General features: G+C 58.3%; 2 protein-coding genes and 2 long non-coding RNA genes across 11 annotated transcripts; 2 read left to right on the top strand and 2 right to left on the bottom strand.

Moving 5' to 3' along the window:
- Positions 1-9,268: 9,268 nt before the first annotated feature.
- Positions 9,269-19,590, top strand: FDPS (farnesyl diphosphate synthase). 5 transcript variants are annotated; one of them, XM_045454392.1, is made up of 11 exons: positions 9,343-9,396; positions 10,194-10,409; positions 10,485-10,647; positions 12,395-12,535; positions 16,864-16,944; positions 17,076-17,198; positions 17,709-17,797; positions 17,888-17,960; positions 18,565-18,642; positions 18,722-18,856; positions 19,312-19,590. In XM_045454392.1, the coding sequence occupies exons 2-11, from the start codon at positions 10,231-10,233 to the stop codon at positions 19,510-19,512; spliced, it is 1,263 nt and encodes a 420-aa protein (XP_045310348.1). In that variant the 5' UTR covers positions 9,343-9,396; positions 10,194-10,230; the 3' UTR covers positions 19,513-19,590. The 5 variants fall into 5 exon arrangements, with proteins under 5 accessions (XP_045310353.1, XP_045310351.1, XP_045310348.1 ...); XM_045454394.1 differs by having other exon boundaries at positions 9,378-9,396; positions 19,045-19,323; XM_045454393.1 differs by having other exon boundaries at positions 9,380-9,396; positions 10,506-10,647.
- LOC123585851 lies at positions 15,511-16,869 on the bottom strand. Its single transcript, XR_006706441.1, has 2 exons — positions 16,723-16,869; positions 15,511-16,154 (listed from the first exon to the last, which is right to left on the bottom strand). It is a non-coding gene; the product is annotated as an uncharacterized LOC123585851 (long non-coding RNA).
- On the bottom strand, positions 17,501-19,832 carry LOC123585849. Its single transcript, XR_006706439.1, has 3 exons — positions 19,588-19,832; positions 18,545-18,879; positions 17,501-18,454 (listed from the first exon to the last, which is right to left on the bottom strand). It is a non-coding gene; the product is annotated as an uncharacterized LOC123585849 (long non-coding RNA).
- Positions 19,833-19,852: 20 nt separating this feature from the next.
- RUSC1 (RUN and SH3 domain containing 1) lies at positions 19,853-27,966 on the top strand. Of its 4 annotated transcripts, XM_045454374.1 has the most exons (11): positions 19,853-19,962; positions 20,625-22,082; positions 22,365-22,730; positions 23,321-23,419; positions 23,567-23,643; positions 23,748-23,922; positions 23,997-24,102; positions 24,234-24,280; positions 24,788-25,337; positions 25,804-25,932; positions 27,350-27,966. In XM_045454374.1, exons 2-11 carry the CDS (start codon positions 20,711-20,713, stop codon positions 27,516-27,518), a joined length of 3,090 nt encoding a protein of 1,029 aa, XP_045310330.1. In that variant the 5' UTR covers positions 19,853-19,962; positions 20,625-20,710; the 3' UTR covers positions 27,519-27,966. The 4 variants fall into 4 exon arrangements, with proteins under 4 accessions (XP_045310330.1, XP_045310331.1, XP_045310334.1 ...); XM_045454375.1 differs by lacking the exon at positions 22,365-22,730 and having other exon boundaries at positions 19,855-19,962; XM_045454378.1 differs by lacking the exons at positions 19,853-19,962; positions 20,625-22,082; positions 22,365-22,730 and adding an exon at positions 22,885-23,029.
- Positions 27,967-27,993: the final 27 nt, after the last annotated feature.

The following is a 27,993-nucleotide window of genomic DNA, read 5'->3' on the forward strand; positions in this document are numbered from 1 at the left end:
GTGTGATCATATTTAAGCTGGGATTTGAAGGATGAGAAGGAGCTAGTGGGGACAATTGGAAGAAAGGAGTTTTTCTGTGGGGTTGGAAATAATATGTGTCGATGCTCTGAGGAAAGAAAAGGCCTAGTGCTGGGGGCGGGGGGGGGGCACTGACGCCGTGTGCCCGGTGGAGGGGCGTATGTGCAGGGGTCAGGAGGCCGGTTCCCCCTGAGGGGCATGGGCCCTGTGAGTCTGGAGACACAAGCAGGGACTGGGAGGGCACCGGTGGAGTGGCCTGACCCAGCGGACGCTCTAGATCCCTGTCACTGGCAGGTGGGGATCACAGAGTAGCAGCGGCCAGTGTGAGGAACAAGCCCGGTGGGAGGCAGTGGAGAGACGGATGTGCGTGCGATGTGTCTGGACAAGAGCACACAGGGTGGAATGATGGATGTGGGGAGGATGCGGGGACAGGCAGACGGAGACTTCCATCCCCTGAAGGATGGCGCTGGGTGGGGTCTGGCTTGACCAGTCGGGTAGATGGCAGTGCCATTTACTGAGACCAGTAACCAGTTTGTGGGAGAAACATTCAAGGTTTTAGTTTTATTATTATTTTTTTTTTTGAGAGAGAGAGAGCGCGCGCACGAGTGGGGGAGGGGCCGAGAGAGCGGGGAAGGGGGACAGAGGACCCAAAGCGGCTCTGCTCTGACAGTAGGGTGCGATGCGGGGCTTGAACTTAGAAACCGAACCACGAGACCATGACCTGAGTCAAAGTGGGACGCTCAACCGACTGAGCCACCCAGGCGCCCCCTAGGCTCTGTTTCTAGAAGACAGGGGAAATAAAGATGGTTGAAAGCTGTAACCAGAGGGAAGGGACATAACAGACTTTAGGGACTGGGGGATTAGGACTTGTGCTTGGGGGTTGGGGAGGGACATGGGATATTTAAGGCTGGCCTGGCAACTTCAGACAGACTGGAAGGCCACCTGGGAGGAGAATCCGGGAGATCCAAACCCCAAGTAGCTTAACAGGAGGTGGGGTTAATGCCCGAGAGCAGGCCCTGTCCTACAGAGGGACAAAAGTTTTGACCTGAACTCGGGTCAAAGAGGAAAAGCATTCTGGCTGACCCCCGGCCCACAAGCAACCGCACCATGTGAGACGTATTTTGCGCCTCATCCAGGGCCAGGCAGCTCTGCGCAGGAGGCCTGGAGGCGACAAAACCGGGCCCACAGGCCTGCACATCCCAGCGGGACCGGACTGTCTGGCTCTGTCCCATGAGAGCCCCCCCACACCCCGAGACGGCACAAGGCTGCCCGACGCTGGGTCCTGAAAGTCAGGCCCCCGCCGCGGGACTGGGGACAGACAAGAACGCTGGCAGTTAGGTTTCACAAAGTGGGTCGGGCGGGTGACCGTGTGGTGTTCAGGACACAGAGGGGACAGGAAGGGTGGCAGGTTGTGCGTGAGGGAGGGGGTCAGGAGGTTGCGCCCTGGAGGCCGCAGGGTTGCTGCAAGAGGTCAAGGACAGAGAGTGCCCAGCGCCGGTACACAGGCACACAGACACTCCCAGTCCGCCCACGCGCACGCGCACCCTGCCCCGGAACCGGCGCTCCCCCCCCCCCCCCCGCACAGACACGCTCTCTCACACGCGCACAAGGTCCCCCCCTCTGCCCCCCAGCTTGAGGACGCTCGCTCGGCAACACGACCCCGGCCGGCCGGCGGGGGGCGCCTGAGAGCTGCCCCGGGGCCCTTGAGGCGTCAGGGGCCCGCCCCCACCGGCCGGACACTCGGAGCGTCGGTTTTCTCTTCTGTGGAGACAGACCAGCTTCCCCGCGGGGCGCGGTAACCGGCGGCCGCGTTGCCGCTGTTGTGGACGTGCGCCTGGCCGCCGTCTCCGACCTCCGGAATCAGAATATGGGGGGTGGGCCCTGCGGCTGTATTTCCAAACGTTCCAGAATTTGAATTTGTTCAAACATATTTACGTTTATTTGCATAAACACTTGTGCAATATACAAAACTCAGAGGTCCAGCGTATGGGTGAAGTTTCTCCCTTCCCGCCCCCAGCCCCGCCCCCGCCTCTCAGCCCTCCCCCCGCTCCAGGGCGTTCTACCAGATTTCTGGAGTTGCTGGGTCTTCTCTCAGAAATGGAGTATACAGGGGGCGCCTGGGTGGCGCAGTCGGTTAAGCGTCCGACTTCAGCCAGGTCACGATCTCGCGGTCCGTGAGTTGGAGCCCCGCGTCAGGCTCTGGACTGATGGCTCAGAGCCTGGAGCCTGTTTCCGATTCTGTGTCTCCCTCTCTCTCTGCCCCTCCCCCGTTCATGCTCTGTCTGTCTCTGTCCCCAAAAAAATAAATAAACGTTGAAAAAAAAAAAATTAAAAAAAAAAAAAAAGAAAATCCGGTCCAGGACAATGTGTCTGCGGTGCCCTGGTCTATTCCTAGTGCCCAGCAGGGGCTCAGTAAGTGACTTTGCGTGGCCAGGGGCCCAGCTCTCAGGGTGACTCAGCTGCTCCAGCCTCTCCCCTGGGATATGGACCCTCACGTCCAGTGGCCCGTCTCCCACCCTGCGGGGCAACTTCCTCCTGGACCTTCTGCTGCAGCCAAGTCAGCCTCTTTTCCCTTCCTTCCCTCACTCCCTCCCCTCACTCTGACCTGCCCCTCTCCACTGTGTCTGTATCTTAGTGAACCTGAGAGCCTCCCACTACCCAAAGCTAAGCTCAGTCAGCAAAACCTGTACATTCCAAACATTTCCCAAACCCTCCCTCTCACCCTGTGCAGTGGTCACTACCATTGCTTGTAGGGCCCCACCCCCACCCCGCCAGGGGCCCTCCCACCGGGGTCAAAGTTGTCTACAAATCAGGTCTGACTACTCTGCTCTGACCTAGGACCTCACTGGCTTGTCAGGGCAGGCAAAGACCCAGCTCACTTCTCTGCTTGTCTAGCTGCACCCCTCCCTTTCTACATTCCCTGGCTCGCCCCTCCCCACACTCCCCAACCGCGACTTGCTCTCTCTCAGCGCCATGACCTTGCACACACTGTTCCCTACACCTGTGTGTCCTTCTTTATCTTCTCTGTTAAACGAAATTCCTGTTCAACCACCCCAGTTTCACCTCCCTTCTGTCATCATTAGATAGGTTTCTTACCTCCTTCTTCAGTTACATTTAAGATACTTATCAACAGGGGTGTAGAGCTTACTTAAGAACATAAATAAATAAATCAATGGGGCGCCTGGGTGGCTCGGTGGGTTGAGTCCCACTTCTGATTTCGGCTCAGGTCGTGATCTCATGGTTCGTGAGTTCAAGCCCTGTGTTGGGCTCTGCGCTGACGGCACGGAGACTGCTTGGGATTCTCTCTCTCTCCCTCTCCCTCTGCCCCTCCCCTGCTCATGCTCTGTCTCTCAAAATAAATAAACATGAAAAAAAAAAAAAGGCTAGGTAATTAACCCTATTCACACAACCAATAAGGATTTGAAGTAGAGTTTGAGGGGTGCCTGGGTGGCTCAGTCGGTTAAGCATCTGACTTTGGCTCAGGTCATGATCTCACGTTTCATGAGTTTGAGCCCCACATCAGGCTCTCTGCTGTCAGCACAGAGCCTGCTTTGGGTCCTCTGTCTCCCCCCACTCTCTCTGCCCCTCCCCTGTTTGTGCTCTCTCCCTGTATCTCTCAAATTAAATAAATAAACTTAAAATTAAAAAAATGCAGTAGAGTTTGAACCCAGGAACACATCTTCCTGCCCATTTCTTCTCTTGAGCCCTGGAGGCTTCTCAGGGGGCTAGGGGAGGGGCTGGCCCCAGGACCTTCTCTCTTCCCAGGGAAGGTGTCTTTAGGAGGCCTTCCTCATGGCCCTGCCCAGCGTTTCCCAGCAAGGGTTAGGCTGGCCCGGGAGAGCTCAGGGCTCTTATCCTACCCACACTGATCTAAAGTCTCCAGACATCTCCCAAGCCCCCTAGGGAAGATCACTTCCTGGAGGTCCCAGGCTGGGGATGAGGGAATGAGAGTTCTCCTCTGGTTCTTTAGTTCTGGGGGACCCTGCCTTCCCCATGTTAATCCTCTCTCCCATTTCCTTCACCTGGAGTTTGCAATGAGAATGAATTAATAACTCCTTGGATTTCAGTGGACTTGAATATTTATAAAGTCTTTCCCCCTAGTTTGCCACTTTTGACGGTCCACTCCGCTCTATAAGCTAGTTACATAGGACATTTGTGCTTTGATTCATTAAGAGTACATCTAGGTCGGGGCGCCTGGGTGGCGCAGTCGGTTGAGCGTCCGACTTCAGCCAGGTCACGATCTCGCGGTCCGGGAGTTCGAGCCCCGCGTCGGGCTCTGGGCTGATGGCTCAGAGCCTGGAGCCTGTTTCCGATTCTGTGTCTCCCTCTCTCTCTGCCCCTCCCCCGTTCATGCTCTGTCTCTCTCTGTCCCAAAAATAAATAAACGTTGAAAAAAAAATTAAAAAAAAAAAAAAAAAAAAAAAAAAGAGTACATCTAGGCCTCCGAAAATATGCCAGTGTCCTCAATGGACTTCGGAGCCCACTCTGAGAAGTCACGGGGCTTGCTGAAGTTCACCCAGCTGCTTACGGTGGGGCCAAGGCTTGCACCAGCCAGCATTTAAGCCCAGGGATCCTACTTCAGCTGCGCTAGGAACTGAAAGGCCCGGGCCTACAACCAGTTTCTCTTCCCGTGAGCTTCAATCACTCCTGTCCCTGGGGGCGAGCTAGCTGGGAGCCGCGCCCAACTCCCTTCAGACCACAGAGGACAAGCCAGGTGGGTATTGAATCAGCCAGAAGCTCTCCTAGAGTTGGCCCTCCGCCTCCCCCTCTACCCACCACCTAGGAGGCCGTGCCCCTTCCTGAAGCGCCTTCCCCCAGCCTGCTCTCTGTATCATTTGCTCTCTGGACCTCTTGGGGATTCCTGCCACTCCTGGGCCGGTCTCTCCTCTGTATCCATATCCTTCGTTAATTTTCCACCCGCCCGCAGTCACTGAGCGGGACAGCAGTAGTGACCCAGGGCCTTGGCAGAGAGAGGGCAAGGGAAGGAAGGGGTGGGTCTGGGGGCAGAACCCACAGGCTCCTCAGAGGCAGTGGTGAGGTGTGCAGATCCACAGGCAGATGAAGTGGACTCTGGGAGTGTCTGCGTGTGACCTGGGTGGTAGTTTACTGGGTAATGACAAGGGACCTTTTCTGGGTCTCCCTCTAGTTCTCCAGGTAAAGCACATGATTTCTGATTTCCAGGTTTTTTTCTTTAAGTTCATTTATTTGTTTTGAGAGAGAGAGAGAGAGAGAGAGAGAGAGAGAGAGAGAGAGAGAATCCCAAGCAGGCTCCATACTGGCAGCACAGAGCCTGCCTTGGGGCTCGAACTCACAAACAGTGAGTGAGATCATGACCTGAGCTGAAACCAACAGTCAGATGCTTACCAGACTGAGCCACCCAGGCACCCTAGTTGTTGTTGTTGTTTTTAATTGTAGCAAAATATACATAACACAAAATTTACCATTTTTAACCACTCTAAGTGTCCAGTAGAGTGGAGGTCAGTGCGTTCACGCCGTGCAACCATTTCCACCATCCATTTCTAGAACTTTCTAACTGAAACTGAAACTCTATACCCATTAAACACAAACTCCTCATTCCTGCCTCCCCCAGCCCCTAGCACCCATCATTCAACTTTTGCCTCTATGAATTTGACTCCTCTAGGGACCTCATGTAAGAATCATGCATATTTGTTTTTTGGTGCCTGCCCTAAATCCCTGAGCATGATGTCTTCAAGGTCCATCCACGTGGTAGCATGTGTCAGAATTTCCTTTCCGAATTTTAAGGCTGAAAAATATTCCATTTTAAGTATATACGATATTTTGTTTATCCTTTTGTCTGTGAATGGACCCTTGGGTTGTTTCCACCTCTTGGCTGCTGTGAATACCACTGCAATGAGCATTGACATACAAGTATTTGTGCGGGTCTTTGCGGTTCTGTGGGGTATATACTAGGAGAATTACTAGGTCATACGGCAATTCTATGTTTTATATTTTGAGGAACAGACCACGGTTTCCCACAGCAGGTGCACTATTTTGTGTGCTCACCAGCGATGTCTGGGGGGTCCAACTTCTCCATATCCTCAGCGGCATTTATTATTTTCATTGAAATTTGTTTTCTAAGTTTTTTTATTTATTTGAGAGAGAGAGAGAGAGAAAGAGAGAGAGAGCGAGCAGAGAGAGAGCAGAGAGGGATGGAGACAGAGAGAATCCCAAGCAGGCTCTGCACTGTCAGCACAGAGCCTGATGCGGGGCTCAAACCTACGAATCATGAGATCATGATCTGAGCCGAAACCAAGAGTCAGATGCTCAACCAACTGAGCCACCCAGGTGCCCCTGTTATTTTCATTAAAAAAAAAAATCTGTCTGTTGGAAATGCAAGCTGGTGCAGCCACTCTGGAAAACAGGATGGAGGTTCCTCAAAAAAAAAAAACCAAAAAACTAAAAATAGAACTACCCTACGACCCAGCAATTACACTACTAGGCGTTTCTCCACGGGATACAGGTGGGCTGTTTTGAAGGGTCACATGCACCCCCATGTTTATAGCAGCACTATCGACAACAGCCAAAGGACGGGAAAAGCCCAAATGTCCATCGATGGATGAATGGATAAAGAAGATGTGGTATATATATATAACATATATACATACAATATATTACATATATATATTATATATATATATAATATATATATACATACAATGGAGTATTACTCGGCAATCAAAAAGAATGAAATCTTGTCATTTGCAACTATGTGGATGGAACTGGAGGGTATGAGGCTAAGTGAAATTAGTCAGTCAGGGAAAGAAAAAATGATATGACTTCATTCATACGAGGACTTTAAGAGACAAAACAGAGGAACATCAGGGAAGGGAAACAAAAATAATATAAAAACAGGGAGGGGGACAAAACAGAAAAGACTCATAAATACGGAGAACAAACTGAGGGTTGCTGGAGGGGCTGTGGGAGGGGGGATGGGCTAAATGGGGGAGGGGCACTAAGGAATCTACTCCTGAAATCATTGTTGGCACCATATGCTAACTAATTTGGATGTAAATTTTAAAAAATAAAAAATAAAATAAAAAAAATCTGTTTGCTTTTGCTATATTCATACTAATAAGTGTAAAGTGGTATCTCATTGTGGTTGATTTGCATTTTTCCCAATGACTGATGATGAGCATCTTTTCATGTGCTTATTGGTCATTTGTAGATTTTCTTTGAAGAAATGTCTGCTCAAGTCCTTTGCCCATTTTCTAATTAGGTTGTTTCTATTTTTGTTGTTGAGTTTTAGGAGTTCTTTATGTACTCTGGGTATCAAACCCTTATCAGATACGGGATTTGGGAACATTCTCTTCCATTCTGTACACATTCTTTTCACTCCGTTGAGTGTCCTCTGGTGGACAAAGGTTTTTAATTTTGATGAAGTTCAATTTATCTTTTCTTTTGCCATTTCCACATGCTCACAAGAGCATGTGACTCTTGATCTTGGGGTTGTGAGTTCGAGCCCCACATTGGGTGTAGGGATCACTTAAAAATAAAAAATATAAAAAAAAAAAAAAAGAAAGAGTCCATCACTAAATACAAGGTATGAAGGCTGAGTCCTATGTTTTCTTCTAAGACTTTTTATGGTTTTAGCTTTTATATTTAGGTTTTAATCCATTTTGAGTTAATTTTTGAATATGGTGTGAGGTAGGGGTCCAACTTCATTCTTCTTTTGCATGAGGAAAGACAACTCAGTTTATCTAGTGTCATTTGTTGAAGAGAATGTCTTTTCCCCATTTAGTGGACTTAGTACCTTTATAAAAAACCTATTGGTCATAGATGTATGAATTTATTTCTTGACTCTCAAATCTGTTTCATTGGCCAGTATGTCTATCCTTATGCTAGTACCACATGGTTTTGATTATTATAGCTCTGTAGTGAGAATTTGAGCCTGAGTTGGGCTCTGTGCTGGCAGCTCAGAGCCTGGAGCCTGCTTCAGATTCTGTGTCTCCCTCTCTCTCTGCCACCACCCCCCCTCAAAAATAAGCATTAAAAAAAAAGATTATTTGAGCTATCCAGAGTCCCTTGTAATTACATATGCAGATTGCCTTTTCCATAGCTAGAAAAAAAAAATCTGTTGGAATTTTTTTTTTTTCAACGTTTTTATTTATTTTTGGGACAGAGAGAGACAGAGCATGAACAGGGAGGGGCAGAGAGAGAGGGAGACACAGAATCGGAAACAGGCTCCAGGCTCTGAGCCATCAGCCCAGAGCCCGATGCGGGGCTCGAACTCACGGGCCGCGAGATCGTGACCTGGCTGAAGTCGGACGCTTAACCGACTGCGCCACCCAGGCGTCCCAAAAATCTGTTGGAATTTTGACAGGGATTGTGTTGAATCTGTCGATCGTTTTGGGGACTATCTTAATACTAAGTCTTTCTACTTAAGAACATTTCCCATTTGTTTAGGTTTTCTTTAAAAATTTTCAGCAATGTTTTATAGTTTTCTATGTACAAGTCTTTTACCTCCTTGGTTAAATTTTATTCTTAGGTATTTTATTATTGTAGACGCTATTGAAAATAGAATTACATTCTTCCTTTTTGAGATTGTTTATTGCAGGGCCACCTGGCTGGCTCAGCCTTTAGAGCACAGGACTGTTGATCTCGGGGTGGGGTGGGGGGTGGGGGGAATCCTGAGTTTGAGCCCCACTTTCGGTGTGGAGATTACTTAAAAAATAAAATAAGAAAGAAAGGAAGAAAGAAAGAAAGGATTGTTCGTTGTTTGTGTGCCAAAGCACAACTGATTTTTTTGTATGTTGTTTTTGTACCCTGTTCTAGTAGCTTTAGCAGCTGTCTTGTGGATTTTTCCATAGTTAGGATCATGTCTCTGAAATACATATATTTTTACCAGTTCTTTTCCAACTTGGCTGTTTTTTATTTCTTTTTCTGATCTAATAGCTCTGACTTCAACTTCCAGTACAAAGTTGAATAGCAGTGGTGAGAGTGGGTATTCTCCCACAATGACTTTCGCTCCTTAAAACAAAACCTACTTCTGTCCTAGCCGGTTTCGAGTTGCAAGAACCTTTCTGGATGGGTGGAGTACCCCGAGTTGCAAGGGTGCGGAGAGAGAGCCTACAGGGCCCTGCACGCAGCCCTTCCATTGGTTGTCCCATGCAGGGCCCCATGCTCGCACGAGGGGATGCAGCCAATCAGCGTGGCTCGTCTCTGCCCAGCCAGCCCGCGCTAGATCGCGTCGTCCTGTCCCTCCTGCTGCATGCCGGGAATTGTAGTCTGATGGGGCCTTTCCGCCTAGAGCTAAGGGAGCTCGGGAACTACTAGACCCAGCATGCCGCGCGCGCAGCCCGGCGGCTTTCAGGAGTACCCCGCCAACACTCTGGAGCAGGAGCCTGCATCCGGGAGCAGGTGAGAGAGGTCTCCGGCCGGCGCTCAGGCCGAGGTGGGAGGCTCGGCCCCAGCTCCGCGGCTGCACTTGGAGGCGCACGAGGGCCAATCTCTTGCGTCGGAGGCCCCGGTGTTGGGAGCCCGTGGGACTGGCTGACCCTCTGGGTGGGCGGAAGCCGCCAGGATGTGCATTGTGCGCGCTCCGAGCCTCCCCGGCCGCCCGATGGCTGCTCTGAGGCTGGCCATGCGCTGCCTGTGACCACGGACCTCGTGTCCGTGGTTCTCGGGGTTGCGGCGTAGTCTGCGTCCTCTTGGGGTATCTCCGAGCCTGCGCACCCCCTCCCCGCCTCCCAGGGGAGACCTGGGTTCTAGATTTGGCTCTGCCACTGGTCACGTATCTTCCTGCCTCTTCGAGATTCCGTTTGGCCTTCGTGAAATAGGGTGCTTTAAGGGTCCTCCCAGCCCCTGGTCCTCAGGTCCTTCAGTCTGGGCTCTTCCAGCTGTGCTCCAGGACCTGGGGGAAGAAGCCAAGGCAGTAGCAATTCCAGAGGTTCCCCGCAGGGCTGACGGTTGAGGGGATGTAGTTGGGTGGCATTAAGTTATTTTAAGTGCGTACCTAGGTGCCATCAGTCGACTTCCAGCCAGCCGGCCGGCCAGCCGCTCTTTCCCCCCTTGCATTAACTTCTTCCTGTAAATGCCCTGGAGCCTAGCTCGGGAGAGGGCGGGGCATTCTGGGCCCCGAGGTGAAAGGCTGGGGGTGGTGGGGGTGACCCGGGGAGCCGCAGCCGAGCATCTGCCTGTGGTGCTTGCCCCTGCAGGGAGTGCTCAGTGCCCCCTCCCTATGCCACCCCTGTGATGCCCCTGTCCCGCTGGCTGAGATCTGTGGGGGTCTTCTGGCTGCCAGCTCCCTGCTGGGCGCCCCAGGAGAGGTGGCTGGGTTCCCTCCTGCGGCCCTCCCTGGTGCACGGGGGCCCAGCCCTGGGGGCCTGGCACGGTGCCCGCTGCTGGTGCCAAGCGTGGACAGAGGAGCCTCGGTGAGTGTGGTGGGGTGAGAGGCTTTGGGGAGGGGAGCAGTGCTCAGGTTTCTGACTTGTGTCTCCTCTCCTCAGAGCACTTTACTCCTCCCTCAGAATGAATGGAAACCAGAAATTGGACCCTTATGCCCAAGAAAAGCAGAATTTCATCCAGCACTTCTCCCAGATTGTCAAGGTGCTGACCGAGGATGGCACGGGCCACCCAGAGATAGGAGATGCCATTGCCCGGCTCAAGGAGGTGAGGGATTTGTGACTTCAGAGTGGGAATCTTTGGTTCATTCTATAAGCGTCTGGGGGTCCTGGCTTATAGGGGGGGAGCTGGCTTTTACCTGAGTGGCTCTGGGTCTCCTCTGGAGGGGGCGGGGCCTGGGCAGGGGTACTTAGGGCTTCTGGACTGCTTTGCATGAAGGGTGAAGAGGGTGAAGGCTTTAATCTGGTAAGTCTTTGATTTTGTTGAGAAAGGGAATTAGGTGTCCGAGGTCACAAGATGCTATTTTGACAGGGACCCGGGAGGAAGGCAGCCTGAGGCGGGCCAGGTGGAGCTAGGGCATCATCAGAAACCCCTGCTCCAGGAGAAATCTGGCTGGGAATTCTTTTTTTTTTTTTTTTTTTAATTTTAGAAAAAGAGAGAGTCTGAGCAGGGGAGAGGGGCAGAGGGAGAGAGAATCACAAGCAGGTTTGTGGAGCCTGACACAGGGCTCAGTCCTACAACCTTGGGATCATGACCACGACCTGAGCTGAAATTGAGATGCTCAACTTCCTGAGCCACCAGGCGCCCCCTGGCTGGGATACTTAAGTTGCCTAATTCTTTTATTCTTTTGGGGGGTATCTAGTAATTCTTTTTTTTTTTTTTATGTTTATTTTTTGGGGGAGGGGCAGAGATAGAGGGGGACAGAGGATCCCAAGCAGGCTTCACACTGTCAGCACAGAGCCAGACATGGGGCTCGAACTCATAAAGCCAGAGATCATGACTTGAGCCAAAGTCGGACGCTTAACCGGCTGAGGCACCTGGGTGCCCCTATTTAGTAATTTTTATAAATACTGTTGAAGCTAGGAAAAGGTTTGCCTACGCTGGGATGGAGACTACAGGGGGAGGTGCTCCCAACGCATTAGAGCCTGTGGACGACAGAAGGCAAAAATGGAGTTCCCAGCAGGAGGAGACGCCCCTGGAAGGCTGGGGGGTGGGTCCCCTCCTGAGCTCTCTTCTGGCCTACTTTGGGGCCTTGTCTTTTTTTTTCTTTAATGTTTATTTTGAGAGAGAGAGACAGAATGCGAGCGGGCAAGGGGCAGAGAGAGCAGGAGACACAGAATCGGAAGCAGGCTCCAGGTTCTGAGCTGTCAGCACAGAGCCTGACATGGGGCTTGAACTCATGAACTGTGAGATCATGACCTGAGCTGAAGTTGGACACTTAACTGACTGAGCCCTCCAGGTTCCCCGGCCTTGTCTTTAATACAGTGAGAGAGGCTTTTCACTTGCAGACAGTTTGAATTGTGGGTAGGAGGAGGTGGCTGGGAAGCATAGGAGAGGTGGGGACGGGGCAGGAACCTGGGAAGGAGAGACCTGAACTTGCCAGCCATTTCCGTGGCGTGAACCCTTGCCTCTGGGTTTAAGCCCTGCTTTGGGCTCGGGGACAGATTTTGCTGTGCAGTATGAAGGCTTTAAATTTACTGAGGAATGCAGTGCCTGGCTAGGTCAGTCAGTAGAGTGTGTGACTCTTGATCTCAGGGTTGTGAGTTCAAGCCCCATGTTGGGCATGGAGCCTGCTTAAAAAAAAAAAAAAAAAAAGGAAAAGAAAAAAAATGTACCGAGGAAGACCACCCAGAGAGGGCTGGGGGCGGGGGGAGCCACTCCAGAGACTCCCTGGAGGAGGAGCCGTGTTCGAGGAAGTTGAAGTTAGGTGGCGGTTGGAAGGGAGAGAGGGTGGGGAGCAATCTCGGAGCGGCCCTCTGCGAACACGCCGCCCTGCCCTCCCCCCTGCGCCCAGGTCCTGGAGTACAACACCGTCGGAGGCAAGTACCAGCGGGGCCTGACGGTGTTGATAGCCTACCGGCAGCTGGTGGAGCCCGGGAAGCAGGATGCCGACAGTCTCCAGCGGGCCCTGACTGTGGGCTGGTGTGTGGAGCTGGTGAGAGGATGGGGCGGGGGAGCGGAGGTTTTACCAGGGTGGGGGCATCCTGGGGGGCAGGGAGGGATGAGCCGGAAACTAATCTCTCCACGTGTTTCTGTGTGGCAGTAATCGAATTTGGACACCGAATTACCCCAAGGTTAACCAATGTGCAGAACCTCGTTGCCAGGGGGTACATATTTAATCCACAAACTAGCCGTGGGCCAGGGCCTTGGAACTGGACATAAAGATGTCGCCTCTGGGGCACCTGGGCGGCTCATTCTGTTGGGTGTCTCTTTATTTGGTTTTTTGAAATGTTGATTTATTTTTGAGAGACAGAGAGAGAGTGGGTCGAGGTGGAGGAGCGTGACCCAGAGGATCCGAAGCGGACAGAGTGTGACGGCAGAGGTCCCGACTCGGGGCTCAGACTCTTGAATGGTGAGATCATGACCTGAGCTGAAATCAGACGCTCAACCAACTGAGCCGCCCAGGTGCCCTGAGCATCTAACTCTTGATCTCAGCTCAGGTCTTGATCTCAGGGTCATGAGTTTAGCCCCTAGCTGGGTTCCAGCTGAGTGTGGAGCCTACTTAAAAAAAAAAAAAAAAAAAGTCAACTCTTTCCTCCGAGCAGAGGATAACCACGCAAACGGTGTAGTTCTTCCAGAAGGTTACTTCAAAGCAGAGACTGGAAACTTTCAGCCCACTGGTAGTTTTCAAAAATTAATGGCCCTAAATTTAATTAAGATGTCACATAAAACCCCAGATTTCTGGCATTGCTTGGAAAATTACTAGATCCGGGCCCAGATACCCACGTAGCAGCATCTGGCTGACATTGAATCATAGCCACTGACCCCACAACAGGGCACGTGCTCTCTTGTGTGGCCCCGTCCTGCTCTGCTTTGCTCCAATCCCCTTGTCTCCTCTACCCGGTTCATTTGGCCCTTGAAGGGGCATTGTTTCCTGGCCTGGCCTAACGCCTTCACTAGTGACAAGGAGACTGGGTCCCAGGAGGGGTGCTAGGCTCTGAGGAGGGTGGCAGTGAGCCCAGAAGGGAAGACACTTAGGACATGATGAATGACGGACACGCTGAGGCTTCTGGCCTGCCTCAGGGGAAGACGTGATGGGCTCGCGGTCAGCCATGCCGCCTTCTCGGTTTGGTTTGGGCAGCGCGGGCGGGACTGTGGCGTGTGGCTGTTGGAAATTCCAGTCTGTAGCTTGTGAGTGAGATGGGGCTGGAGAAGAGGGATTTGCCTCCAAGGAGGTAAAGGGATAGTGGCATCACTGAGGGACAGGTGATGGGCAAGGAGGCCCAGGGCAGAGCAGGGGCGCAGAGCTCGGGGACCAGGCGGGGGAGGATTTGAGGGCCCAGTGGTTCACCTGCTGGAGATAATTGTCATGAATTGGAGCTGCACCTGTGAGTGTTTCTTTTTTTAAACGTGGCGGTAGTGCTGTCCCTTCCCCAAGGTGCTTTTGAGCTGTCCCCCAGTGTTTTTGTTTGGGTGATTAAAAAAAAAAAGTATCTTGAGAGAGACCGAGAGAACATGAGCGGGGGAGGGGCAGAGAGAGAATCTCAAGCCGGCCCCAGGCTGTCAGCACAGAGCCCGATGCTTGGACTCCCGAAAACTCTGAGGTATGACCTGAGCCGAAACCAAGAGTCGGACGCTTAACCAACTGAGCCCCCCAGGCGCCCCTTGTTATAATCTCTGCTTTTATCTTTCTACCTCTGCCTCATTTCCTTCAATCTCTTACTTTTCTATCTCAGGATTCACCTCCTAGACACGAGGACATTTGCCCGTATATCCACAGTACCGTGATCACTCGTGTCTTAGTTCATTTGGGCTGCTACGACAAAATAACACGGACTGGGGTAGCTTATAAAGAACAGAAGTGCATTTCGCCGAGTTCGGGGGGCTGGAGGTGGGAGATCACGGCACCAGTGTGGTTGGTGAGGCCCTCGTCCTGGGGCTGGGGCGGGGGGCACCTTCCTGCTACACCCTCTGGTGGCAAAAGGGGCCGGGGACCTCTGGAGGCCTGTCGTGAGGGCCCTGTCCCGGTGCCCGCACACCTCCCGGAGGCCCTGCCTCCTCATCCACGGTTAGGATTTCAACATACACATTTGCAAGGATACATTCAGGCCATAGCAACGTTCCGGGATAATTTATTTAACACCGGTACAGTAATATTATCTAATGTATATTTCTTTTTTTTTTTTTATTTCATAAACGCCAAATTTAATATATTGTCTGGTGGCTTTAGGTCATATTCCTTTCTCCTTGACCTTAAAATTCTTCCAATATCCCTCTTCTGGCCTTGGGAGAGTCTGATGAATTTTTTTTTTTTTTTTTTAATTTACATCCAAATTAGTATAGAGTGCAACAGTGATTTCAGGAGTAGATTCTTTAGGTGCCCCTCCCCCAGTTAGCCCTTCTCCCCCCCAACCCTTCCCGTAACCCTCAGTTTGCTCTCCATATTTATGAGTCTCTTCTGTTTTGTCCCCCTCCCTGTTTTTCTATTCTTTTTGTTTCCCTTCCCTTATGTTGCTTTGTTTTGTCTCTTAAAGTCCTCATATGAGTGAAATCATAGGATTTTTGTCTTTCTCTGACTAATTTCATTTAGCATCATAGCCTCCAGTTCCAGCCACGTAGCTGCAAATGGCAAGATTTCGTTCTTTTTGATTGCCGAGTAATACTCCCGTGTATATATATATATATATATATATATATATACCACATTTTCTTTATCCATTCATCCATCGATGGACATTTGGGCTCTTCCCGTCCTTTGGCTGTTGTCGATAGTGCTGCTATAAACATGGGGGTGCCTGTGACCCTTCGAAACAGCCCACCTGTATCCCGTGGAGAAATGCCTAGCAGTGCAATTGCTGGGTCGTGGGGTAGTTCTATTTTTAGTTTTTTGAGGAACCTCCATCCTGTTTTCCGGAGTGGCTGCACCAGCTTGCATTCCCATAATGTATATTTCATAGTTAAATTTCCTCATTGTCCACAAAAAGTCCATTCTAAGTTGTTTGTTTTTTTTTTCAAATACTCAGGATCCAGTCAAGAGTAGTGGGTTCTTCTTCGATCTTTAATCTTTAATCTTTAGAATCGTCCCTCCAGCGTAACTGACTAATACTGTGGATAGGTTTCTCATTTAGTTGAGACTCTGGTACTGGTGTGTATTTTTTTAAGTCCCCTACAAAACAGGAAGTGCAGTGGGGTTACGAACTGCGGTGGGACGGAGGAGACTGAGGGAAGCCGCAGAACGGATGCCCCTGGAGACCGTGTGGGTTGAGTGGGAACGGTTGAAACTAGGTGGAAGAGAGTGGACCGGGAGCTTCAGCGGAAGCATGTCCCTCAAAGTAAACACTATGTACATGAGACACGTGCCTCCGATATGGGGGCCCAGAGCCTGCCCCAGGATGAGGGCAGACATGGAGGTGTGGATGGACGCCTCCTTCCCCGAGGATTCACTTGGGAAAAGAGCAGCGGCCACCTTAGTCCTTTCTGGACGGGGCACGGCAGAGCCGACGGGTGGCGCTGGGGGCTCCGAGCGAGGCAGGGCCGCTGGTGCACAGAGTTCAGGGCGGAGTGAAGATCTAAACCGTGTTCTGGAAGGCCGTGTTCGAAGTCTCGGAACCTGACTACGAGAAGCATTGGGGTACGCGGCGGCGTTTCGCTCTCTGTCACACATGCATTTGTTACACGTCGGCTCCGGGGCCGGCTGTTTGAGCCTCTGGGAGCTCCGGGGTGGGCAATGTTGGCCTTGCCTCCGAGGACCTCACAGCCCGCTGGGAAAACTCGTGTATCCTGGGGACCTCAGGAAGGCTGGGACTTAGAAGCCCTGGGCTGCTGTTTGAGTGGGTTAAATGGTTAAGACCCATGGGTGAAAGTGACCAGGGGTCAGACTTCGGTTCTGTCCCTATTAGACCTGCACCCTTAGATGAGCTCCCTGAGGTGGGGCTTTGTCCCGCACACGGGTGTGCAAGCAGAGTGCCCGGGGACGACACGGGAACAGCTGCCTTTTATTCCACAAGTCAGGTAAAGTCAGACTGCATGAAGGAATCTTCCCTTCAGCATTCAAGGAAGTTTTTGGCCAGGGAACCTAACCTCCCTGACCCCGGGGTCGTCTAGGGCTGCGTGTTTGGGGATGTCCGAGATCCCTTGGGAGTCTCTCACTCTGGAAATGAGAGCTGTGACCCCACGTTATACCTGGAACGCCAGATCCAACGAAGTCCTAGGATTTTCCGAAGCCCCACAGCACGGCACAGATGTCCCAGCCGCTCCGTCACCGGCAGAAGGAGCACCTCCAAGGAGACCGAGGGTCTTACCCCGCTCTTCCTTCTCCTGTAGCTCCAGGCTTTCTTCCTGGTGTCGGACGACATCATGGATTCATCCCTCATCCGGCGGGGGCAGGTCTGCTGGTATCAGAAGGTGCGATACTACTGGGCGAGAAGCCAGCAGTGGGCGTGGCAAAGGGCCTGGGGGGGTGGTGACCTCGAGCCCGCCCGAGGTGTCCACAGTGGCCAGAGATCGACTGCATGTTTCTTCTGTGTCCCTGACAGCCAGGCGTAGGTCTGGATGCCATCAATGACGCGTTGCTTCTGGAAGCATGTATCTACCGCATGCTGAGGCTCTACTGCCGGGAGCAGCCCTATTACCTGAACCTGATTGAGCTCTTCCTACAGGTGTGCTGCAGGCCTGGCCTCCCTGGGCCACTTTCATCTCGCTTCGCTCGGGGCACGGGAGAGGGCTAGGTCTGCCTGGAAGGGAATAAAGCAGGGAAGGGTGCCGGGCAGGGTGGTGGCAGGAAGGGCTTCCCTGGTCTCCGTGATCGGGTCAGGATGGGCCATGAGGCTCGCGGCCCTCTCCCTCTTTTTTTTTTGTTTTTAATTTATTTATTTTGAGAGAGTGAGCGAGTGAGCCACTGGGTGGGGGAGGGGCAGAGAGGGGGGAGAGAGAATCCCAAGCGGGCTCCCCACTGACCATGCAGGGCGTGATACAGGGCTCGAACCGTGAGATCCTGACCTGAGCCGAGATCAAGAGTCAGACGCTTAACCAACTGTGCCCCCCGGGCACCCCAAGGGCCCTGTCCTTGCTGCCTCTCTGACTGCCCATGGCGTGGGATGTGGGTCCCGGGATTTCAGGGTTTCCCAGCCCTGGAGAAAGGCAAGGTTATGGGCCATCTTCCTCCTCAGAGTACCTATCAGACTGAGCTCGGACAGACGCTGGACCTCATCACGGCCCCCCAGGGCAATGTGGATCTCAGCAGATTCACTGAAAAGAGGTGAGGGATGGTGGGAACTGCATCTGGACGGCCCGGGAGGGCTGTGCTGGGCACTGCCCTTCTGAGCAGTGTATCTTCTCCCCTGCCCAGGTACAAGTCCATCGTCAAGTATAAGACCGCTTTCTACTCGTTCTATCTTCCTGTGGCTGCCGCCATGTACATGGTGAGTGAGCCTTCCCACCCTTGCCGCCCCCCGATGGGACTTTTGGACAAGAGGGCACAAAGCAGACGTCTTCGGGCAGTCTCGTGCCCCCACTGCGTGGCTGTGTGGCCTTGACCAAGTTACTTAAGCTGTCTGAGCCTGCTCTCAGCTGTAAGATGATAAAGTTCCCTCCCCAGGATTTTTATGACCATTAGCCAAGGCAAGGGACGTGAAAGCAGTCAGCCCGTCGAGTCTGGATGGGAGTGGGGAGGAGGTCACATGGTGTGATGTGGAGAACCCTGGGCTAACTGCCTGCGCTGACCTCGCTTCTCCATTTCCCTTTTCATCGCGCAGAAGTGGTAAATGGTGAAGGGTTAGGAAGAAGAGTGTTGCCCGGGGTCCGCAGGCCTCTGGGGCTGACCCGCCTCTGCTGGCCCTCACCCGGAGGCCCCGCTGGCATAAGAGGATAGAGGTTGGACGGTCCAGACGTCCTGCATCCGGGCGGCCAGGCATGTCTGAAAGGAGAGGGGAGACGATTTGGGGGCTGGCCTCAGCAGCCAGAGCAGCAGCAGGGAAAGCGGAGGCCCCTCGGGAGTTGGGCTCACCGCTCCCCTTTCCGCCGTAGGCGGGCATCGACGGGGAGAAGGAGCACGCCAGCGCCAGGAAGATCCTGCTGGAGATGGGGGAGTTCTTCCAGGTGCAGGTAGGAAGGTGCCTGTGGGGGCAGGCCACAGCTTCCTGTCTCCGGAGCCTCTCCACTCTGCCTTTTCTGCCCCTGCCAGGATGATTACCTTGATCTCTTTGGGGACCCTAGTGTGACAGGCAAGATCGGCACGGACATCCAGGACAACAAATGCAGCTGGCTGGTGGTTCAGTGTCTGCAGCGGGCCTCCCCAGAGCAGCGCAAGGTCCTTCAGGTGCCGGAGAGAGGGCTGTGGACCTGGGCTCGTGAGGAGGGGGACGGGGCAGTGATTCTCAGGTGGGGGTGCTTTTGCAGACGTTTTTCTGTCGTAACTTGGTGTGCGCATGCGCTACAGGTGCCTCCTGGGTAGAGGCCGGGAAGCCGCCAAATGCACAGAATGCACAGAACGGCTTCCCCCCGCAGGAGAGTCTTCAGCCCTGAGTTTGAGTAGTGCCCAGGTTGAGAAGCCCCGGGGGAGAAGAAACTGAGTCCTGAGCCAGTATCTGAGCATTTGGGGTGGGGAGACGGAAGTTGTAGATCGGAGGCGCTCAAAGACCCTGGAAACCGGAGGCGGGAAGTAGTGACTAGTGATAGAGATGTTCTGGAATCTGTGCATGAGGGGCGTGCCGGGCACCCGGAGGCGCTGGTGGGGTAGGCTGAGCCCCTTCTCCTGCCCCCAAACCCTTCCAGGAGAACTATGGGCAAAAGGAGGCCGAGAAGGTGGCCCGGGTGAAGGCGCTCTACGAGGAGCTGGAGCTGCCGGCCGTGTTCGGGCAGTACCAAGAGGACAGCTACGGCCGCCTGATGGGCCTCATCGAGCAGCACTCTGCGCCCCTGCCCCCGGCCATCTTCCTGGGGCTGGCGAACAACATATACAAGAGGAAAAAGTGACCCGGGGACCGGGGACCGGGGACAGGGAGGGGTTGGGCGAGGCGGGGCCTCGAGGCGCTCAATAAATTGTCGAACCTTGTCGTGGTCCTGTTCCTGCTGTGCTAGCCCCTGCTGTGCTAGCCGGGGGCGCGGCTCCGGCCAGGGTGGGCAGGGGTGGGGGTGGCTGCACGGAAGCGGGGACCAGGGGGCCTTGCCTTCGGGACGCCTGAGGACCGAAAGCCTAAGACCTCGAAAGCTGCACGCTGGGCCTCGGTGGGTGACACAGGCGCGACGTCAGGCGCTGAGGGCTGGGTCTGAGCCACGCCACGCCCATGCGTGAAGGGGCGCGGCTGCGCAGCGCCGGCGGGTTGTCCCAGCGCCCCCCCCCCCCCCTTCCAGTCTGTGCGGTCCGGCGGGGACCTTGGGAGCCGAGGAGGAGCCCGCTGCAGCGGCTGCGGGAGGAGGCCCCTGGTGAGGAGGGCTCGGCCTCGGGACGCGAGAGGGGGGGCGGGAGAGGGGAGCAGTGAAGCTGCATAGAGGAGGAGCGGGGCGGCGGCTGGGTGATGGGGACCAGCGCGGAGAGAATGGACGAGCACGGGGTCCCAGCGCAGGTGCACCGAGGCCGCCGAGCTCTGTGCCGGCCGACCTGCCACGCGGACCCGACACGCTGCCCCTTTCGCGCATTGAGCGGCCAGACGCGCCATCCCCCACCCGGCTTCAGAGCATCTGGGCGGGGCCTCCCTCGGCCCCTTCCCCTGGGAGTGAAGGGCAGGCTGGGGAAGGGGCGGCGGTGGGGTGGGGTGGGGTGGGGGGACAGGGCCAGACTGCAGCAGAGACGATCTGGGGCTCCATTCCGGGCCCCATCCTTTTTCAAGCCCCCGCACCTCCACGGAGATCCAGAGCGCAGCCGCATTCTCTGACCCTCCCCGCCCCATTCCCGGGGGGCTCCCTTCGGCTCCACCTGCAAATACTGCAGTGGAAACTAATGGTCAGTCGGTGGACATTTGCATCTCATTTAAATATTGTCCGAAGCGGCCGGCGCCTTTCATGCCTGCTGCAGCTGTCAGTCACCTCGGTGTCCTTCCCGCGGCCCGCGCCCTCTCTGGCTGGGTTTCACCGTCCCTGTCTTCCAGGTCTGCGTCTGCGGTTGCCAGGTAGGCGGGTGTGAGAGGCCCGATCCTCCTGATTGTCGAGAGGCCATCCCGTCGCCGGCGGCACAATGCTGTCCCCTCAGAGGGCTTTACTTTGCAACCTCAACCACATCCACCTCCAGCATGTCTCTCTGGGCCTGCACCTGTCCCGCCGTCCTGAGCTACGGGAGGGGCCCTTGAGCACGTCCCCTCCCCCAGGGGACACCGGGGGCAAGGAGAGCCGGGGCCCCTGCAGCGGGGCCCTGGTGGATGCCAATTCCAACAGCCCAGCCGTGCCCTGCCGCTGCTGCCAGGAGCACGGGCCAGGCTTGGAAAACCGGCAGGACCCGGCCCAGGAGGAAGAGGGGGCTGCCTCCCCCTCGGACCCGGGCTGCTCCTCCTCGCTCAGCTCCTGCTCAGATCTTAGCCCTGACGAGACCCCCGTCTCCGTGTACTCGCGGGGCCTCCCTGGCGACGAGCATGTCCGCCCTCAGCCCAGCATCACCCCCCTGGAGCAGGGCTCCCCACTGGCTTCCGCAGGCCCTGGCGCCTGCTCCCCGGACAGCTTCTGCTGCTCGCCCGATTCCTGCTCCGGAGCGTCCTCCCCTCCTGGCCCTGGCCTGGACTCCAACTGCAACGCCCTGACCGCCTGCCTGGAGCCCCCCTCCCCGGGGCTGGAGGAAGAGGACGAGGGTGGGGAGCAGGACCTCCCTGCCTCCGAGCTCCCAGAGGCGGATGATGATGATGGGAAAACCGACGCTGGGAAGACGGAACCCAGCTGGAAAATCAACCCTATCTGGAAAATTGACACGGAGAAAGCGGAAGCCGGCTGGAGAGTCGCGGAGAACAATAACTCTAGCTGCAAAATCAGTGGGCATAGTAACTCCAGCTGGAAAACGGAACCCGGACAACTCGACTCCGGGCGCAAAACCGCCTCGGGGGTAGCCGACCCCGGCTGGAAAGCAGACGCGGGGAGAGCCGAGGCGGGGTGCAGGCGTGACGTCAGCGAGGAGCCGGCGGCTCGCCGGACCGTCACGTCTTTCCACGAGCTGGCCCAGAAGCGCAAGCGGGGCCCGGGGCTGCCCCTCGCGCCGCAGGTCAAGAAGGACCGCAGCGACTGGCTCATAGTCTTCTCGCCCGACAGCGAGCTGCCCCCCAGCGGCTCCCTGGGCGGCTCCCCAGCGCCGCCGCGGGAGGTCACCACCTTCAAGGAGCTGCGGTCCCGGAGCCGCGCCCCGCCCCCGCCGCTGCCGCCCCGCGACCCCCCGGCTGGCTGGGCCCTGGTGCCGTCCCGGCCCCCGCCCCCGCCCGTCCCGCCGCGGAGGAGGAAGAACCGGCCCGGGCTGCAGCCCATCGCCGAGCGGCCGCCCGAGGAGGGCAGGCCGGGCAGCCCCGCGGCTGGAGAGCAGGCCCCGGCCGCCCGGGAGCCCGTGGAGCCGGGCGCGCAGGCCGGCCGTGCGGGTAAGCGGCCGCGGGGAAGAGCCGGGCGGAGGCGGGGCGGGGGGGGGGGGCGGGCTGCGGCCCCGCCCCCGCCTCGCCCCCTCCGTGGGTGCCGCCCGCCGCCCCCCTCCCGCAGACCGCCCCCCCCCCCCCCGCCCCCCGGCCGCCGGCGGCGAGCGCTCCGGGAGGGGACCCTGGGGGGCGCCGCCGGGCCGCGGCACTAACTCTCTGCTCCCTCTTTCTCCGCCCGCCCCGCCTGGCTGCCGCCCCGCCCCCGCCGCCCCGCCCCGCCCCCCGCTGCAGCCGGTGCCCCCCCGCCGCCGCCGCCGCCGCCCGCCCCCCGGGCCGCGGCCGACGCGCGCCCTCTGCTGGAAGGCGCGGGCGCGGTGGGAACCCCGCCTCGGGCCGGCCCGCCCCGCGCGGGACTGCGGCTGCTGCCCGTGCGCCTGTCCCCGGTGGGCGCGCACTCGCCCCCGGCCCGGGGGGCCCTACCCTGCCTGGCCAGCCCCGAGCTGGCACTGCTGCTGTCCCCGCTCTTTCCCAGAAGCAGCACCTTCCCCGCCGCGGCCCCCCCGCCCCGCCAGGTGCCCGCCCCCCCGCTGCCACCGCCGCCGCGCCCACCGAAGGCCCCCGGCCGGACCAGGAGCCCGCCGCCTCCGCCCAGGCTACGTAAGACGGACCCGGGCCCGCCCGCCCCCCGCGCCCGCCCGCCCGCCCGCCGCGGGGCTGGGCCCTGGGCCTCGAGGTCCGGGCGTGGGGGGCGCGGGCCGAGGGCGTCCCAGCTAGCGCCGGGCGACGGGCCTCGGGTCACGCCCCCTGCGCACCGGGGCGGGGGGGGGGGGTGCTGGCCGCGCCTCGCTCGGGGGGTGGGAGAGAGGCTGGCTCGGGACCCGGTGGGCCCCGCCCGCGCCTCCCAGCCTCCCGATCCCCGGCCGCCCCTCCCGCTGCGTCTCCTCCCACTCCCGGAGGTCGGTCTGTCTGTCCGTCCATTGGCCCAGGCCCCCTCACGTGCTCCCCGGGCTGCTCTCCCTACACGCGTCCGGCCGGCGGGGAGCGCGCAGTCCCGGCCGGGGCCTTCGGGGCGGAGGTGGGCGCGGGTGCGGGCGGCGCGCGCGGGACGGGGCGGGAGGGGGGGGGGGGCGCTGCGCCTGGCCCTGCCCCCGGCCCTGCCCCCTTGCGGCCTGCGGGCGACCTGTGCGCCGGCCCGGCGTCCTCGGGTCACCCTCGGGTCACGCCGCCGCGTTCTTCCTTCACCCCAGCCCGGAGCTCCTGGTCGTTCGCCGGCGCCCCCGGGGCCCAGCGACGGTGGATGGCAGAAACCCAGGGTGGGGCCGGCCAGCTGCAGGAGCAGAAGAAAGGTAGGACGCTCGGACTCTTGACCCCGGCTGCCGAGTCGGCTGCGGCTGGTGTGGGCGCCCGGCCCCCGGGGTCACGGTGCGCGAACCGAAGGTCTGCGGGGCCCTCGGGTGAGCGCGGGCACCGACCTCCCTGCCCGGCTCTCGCAGGGCTCCTGATAGCCGTCAGCGCCTCGGTGGATAAGATCATCTCGCATTTTGGGGCCGCCCGGAACTTGGTTCAGAAGGTGAAGGTGTCTGTGGGGGAGGCAGCGGGGGCGAGAGGGGACCCCTGGGGCCCGCACGCGCGGTTGGCAGGGAGGCCGACGTGCCGCGTTGTGCCCGCCCCCAGGCGCAGCTGGGGGACAGCCGGCTGAGCCCGGACGTGGGGCACCTGGTGCTGACCACCCTCTGCCCGGCCCTCCACGCCCTGGTGGCCGACGGGCTGAAGCCTTTCCGGAAGGACCTCATCACCGGGCAGCGCCGGAGCAGCCCCTGGAGCGTGGTGGAGGCGTCGGTGAAGCCAGGTGGGGCGGGCCCGCGCGGGGCGGGGCGGGGGCGCGCGCAGGCCTGGGCCCGGCTGATAACGCGGCGTCCGCAGGCTCCGGCACCCGCTCGCTGGGGACCCTGTACAGCCAGGTCAGCCGTCTGGCCCCGCTGAGCAGCAGCCGCAGCCGCTTCCACGCCTTCATCCTGGGCCTCCTCAAGTGAGTGGCCCTGTTTCCTGGCGCTCCTCCCAGCCCCGGGGACCTCGCGGGTGCACTGGTTCCCAGAGAGGGCTGTCGCCTCTGCGAAGCTCATCTCTCATCCCGAACTCCGTTTTTCCTGCCACCCCCAGCACGAAGCAGTTGGAGCTGTGGTTTTCCAGCCTCCAGGAAGACGCAGGTCAGACCCTGAGCCTCAGGGAGAGGGGGGCGGGCACCTCTCCTGTCGGTCCCACTGACGTCAGAGTGACTTTGGCCCCAGGCACGACTTTGATTACCCCGCCGCCTCAGGCTTTCAGTGCTTCCCGTTGCCCATAACAGGAGAGACCCAAGTCCTCACCGACACCTCCAGAAGCTTGGTTATCAGGCCTCTGCCTTCTTCCCCGGCCTCCAGGTCTGGGGCTCTCCCCAGGCCCCGGGGCAGTCTTCTTCCCCATCCTTCCTGCCCCACGGCCCTCCTTGGGTCGTCTTTACCCCAGGAGGCCTGTTCACCTTCATCCCTCGCGTCCTCCTTCCCTGAGGCTCCGGATTGCTCCCTCGGCCTTCAAGGCCCCCTTTCCTCGTGCGAGTTATGTGCCACCCTTGTTCAGCGGGCCCTGGTTCCGCTGGGGCAGGGGCGCGTGGGCTCTGCGCCGCCAGCGTGGACGGAGGCCGGACCGGGGCCCGACGGCAGCCTGCACGTCCCCAGGCCTGCTGTCCCTCCTGTATCTGCCCACCGGCTTCTTCTCCTTGGCCCGCGGCGGCTGCCCCGCGCTGACCACCGAGCTGCTCCTGCTGCTGCAGCCGCTGTCCGTGCTCACTTTCCACCTGGATCTGCTCTTCGAACACCACCACCACCTGCCCCTGGGCCCGCCTCCCGCCGCCCCCGCCCCGGGCTCGCCTCCGGCCCTGCAGCACACCGTGCGGGCCGTGCTGCACTGGGGGGGGCGGCTGGCCCAGAGCCTTCGGGGGGCTTCCGGGGAGACGCCTCCAGGCCCTTCAGCTCCCGCGAGCCCCCCCGCACCCGGCGGCTGGTGGGAGCAGCTGACCCAGGCCTCCCGGGTCTACGCGTCCGGGAGCGGCGAGGGCTTCCCTCTCCCCCGGTGGAGGTCCTGGCGTCCCTCCGGCACTGCCGAAGGAGCCCAGGACGGGCCCCTGCCCGCGGAGGAAGCGGCACCAGGCAGAGGCGTATGGCTGGGGAGACTGTTTGGGGTGCCGGGGGGCGTCACAGAAGCCGACGGTGGAGCCTTGAAGTCCAGGTAATGGGGTAGCCGGGCCCCTCCAGGACTCTGGCCCCTTCTCAGAGCCCCCAGTCATCCCAGTTGGAACCTATAGAGACCGTTTGCACCAGAGGTTGGCCGGCTTGTTTCCCTAGGGCCCGAGCCGCACGTGGTTCCCGTTAGGCCCGCCCTGCAAGCCCCGTGCTCTTGCCCTGGGGTTTGGCCACGGTGGCCTCGGCCTGTCCAGTGAGCCTCGGGGCCTCCCTGAGCCCGCTGCTCCCAGAGGCCCCTTCCGGGGCGTCGGTGACCTTGGTGGGCGCCCCCCCCCCCATCACCGTGAGGGTGCCTGTGTCCCGCAGCTGCCTCCGTGCTCCCAGCAGTGACCCGTCCCTGACCTCTTTTGAGTCAGGCGCCCCCCCACGTCCTCCCTCCTCCCAAACCCCGGGTTCTTGGGTTCTTTTTCTGGATGCCCGGTGACCCCTGTGACCCTGTGTCCTTCGTCCAGGAGACCGTCCAGCTGGCTGCCGCCGACAGTGAGCGTGTTGGCTCTGGTGAGGCGGGCGCCACCTCCCGAGACTCTGTCTTCCCCCGAGGAGCCTGAGGCCGCAGCCCCGAGCGCCCCGCAGACCCACAGGTCAGGAGGGCGGCTTCTGCTTGGGGAGAGTGGGGGTCACGGGGGTCGTGGCGCAGAGGCCTGGGGCCACGAGGTCAGCTGGTGACCAGTGTGACGCTGCTGCCTCCCAGCCCGTTTCTCTCTCGTCCGTTGGCGATGGTCTTAGGAAGACTAAACCTAAGTGTGTGAGGCCTGTGGTGCCCGGCGGGTGCCTGGGACCGGTCACTTGTTGCTGTCCTCTGAGGGGTCATGCTTCCCTGAGGGTTTTTCAGGTTCAGACCTGCTTCTACTCCGGAGTCTGGCCTCAGCCTGGTTGTCTCAGAGCACCGAATTAGGTTTCTTTTCTTTTTTTTTTCAACGTTTATTTATTTTGGGGACAGAGAGAGACAGAGCATGAACGGGGGAGGGGCAGAGAGAGAGGGAGACACAGAATCGGAAACAGGCTCCAGGCCCTGAGCCATCAGCCCAGAGCCCGACGCGGGGCTCGAACTCACGGACCGCGAGATCGTGACCTGGCTGAAGTCGGACGCTTAACCGACTGCGCCACCCAGGCGCCCCATCTTTTTTTTTTTTTAAGCGTATTTATTTTGAGGGAGAGCGAGCGCGAGTGCAGGGGAGGGACAGAGAGAGAGAGAATCCCAAGCAGGCTCTGCACCATCAGCACAGAGCCCCATATGGGGCTCGAACCCATGAATCGTGAGATCGTGACTTAAGCGGAAATCCATTCAGCCGCTTTACCGACTGCGCCACCAGGCGCCCCTGAATTCAGCTTCTTGGCTTTTCCTTCGCTCAACGATTCAGGTCCTTCTCACGAGCCGGGCGTTATGCTCTGGGAGGGAACGCGAAGGCACGGGCACTGGAGTCCGTGCCCTCACGGAGCTTGTGGCCCAGGGAGGACCCCGGTGCAGGAACGTGCAGGCCCGTGTGGTGGATGTGCTGGGAGGGGAGGACTGAGTCCCTCAGGGCCAGGTCTGGGGGGGGCGCAGCTGTGTAGGGGGTACCAGCGTGATGGCAGCAGCGAGATGCCTGAGGCCTCAGTGGGTGGGAGGAACCCGGACTCTGTCCTTGAGGCCCTGGGAGGCAGCCTGGGGGGACAGGGGCAGGGAGAGGCGAGCAGACCCTGCCCTGGGGCCCAGGAGTGAAGGAGGCAGTGGCGTCCAAGAGGAGGGCGGATGGAGTGAAGGAGATACAGGCGCCAAACAAGTTTCTTGGGGGGTGGGGACGACTGGATGTGGGGTCAGGACGCTGCACATTCTGGCAGGAGACACCCCCCCCCCCCCCCCCCCCGCCAGGGTGGGGGAGAGCAAGGGGGTGTGTTTGCAACGGAGGGGGCCTAGGAGGAGGAGCTGGTCCTGAGGGGGGGACTGGTGGGGAGGCCGGGCAGTCGGTCCCCACGCCTCTCCCGGAGCCTCACCTGGCCTGTCCCTCCGGTCCGCAGGGCAGTGCGCGCGCTCTGTGACCACACGGCCGCGGGACCCGGTCAGCTGAGCTTCCGGCGCGGGGAGGTGCTGCGAGTCCTGGGCACCGTGGACGAGGACTGGCTCCGCTGTGGGCGCGATGGCGCCGAGGGGCTGGTGCCCGTGGGGTACACGTCTCTGGTCCTCTAGGCCGAGGGCCTTTCCAGCCGCGCCGCCTCCCCGGGAACGGTGACCTGTGCAGGCGCCGCAGAAGCATTGGCCTGTCTGCAATACGACCTGTCCCCCCCCCCCCCCCCCCCCCCCCAGTCCGTGTCTGCCGATGTGAGATCCGCTCTCCTTCCTTCCGCCGGTGAAACCTGCTCGTCTTCTAAGTACGAAAGGAATTTCCCTCCACCTCCCTCCTCTTCCCTCCCACCTGCGTAAGGAACCGGTTCCCTTCCCAGCCGCACCTCTGCCTTCGTCGTCTGCGAGCGGACCGTCCCCACACTGGAAGGGCCTGGTCTCCTTCCTGCGCATGGACACCCCGCAGCGCCCACGTTGCTTGTATTTATTCTGTGCTCCCGACCCCCCTGCTGGGTGGGCCCGTGGTGCCGGTCCGCCCGCCCCTCCTTTGTCCCAATAAAGTGTGGGCGCTGAACTTGTGTGTGTCACTGGCTCCAGGGCA

Source organism: Leopardus geoffroyi, chromosome C3 (genome assembly GCF_018350155.1).
Source record: "Leopardus geoffroyi isolate Oge1 chromosome C3, O.geoffroyi_Oge1_pat1.0, whole genome shotgun sequence".
Lineage (NCBI taxonomy): Eukaryota > Metazoa > Chordata > Mammalia > Carnivora > Felidae > Leopardus > Leopardus geoffroyi.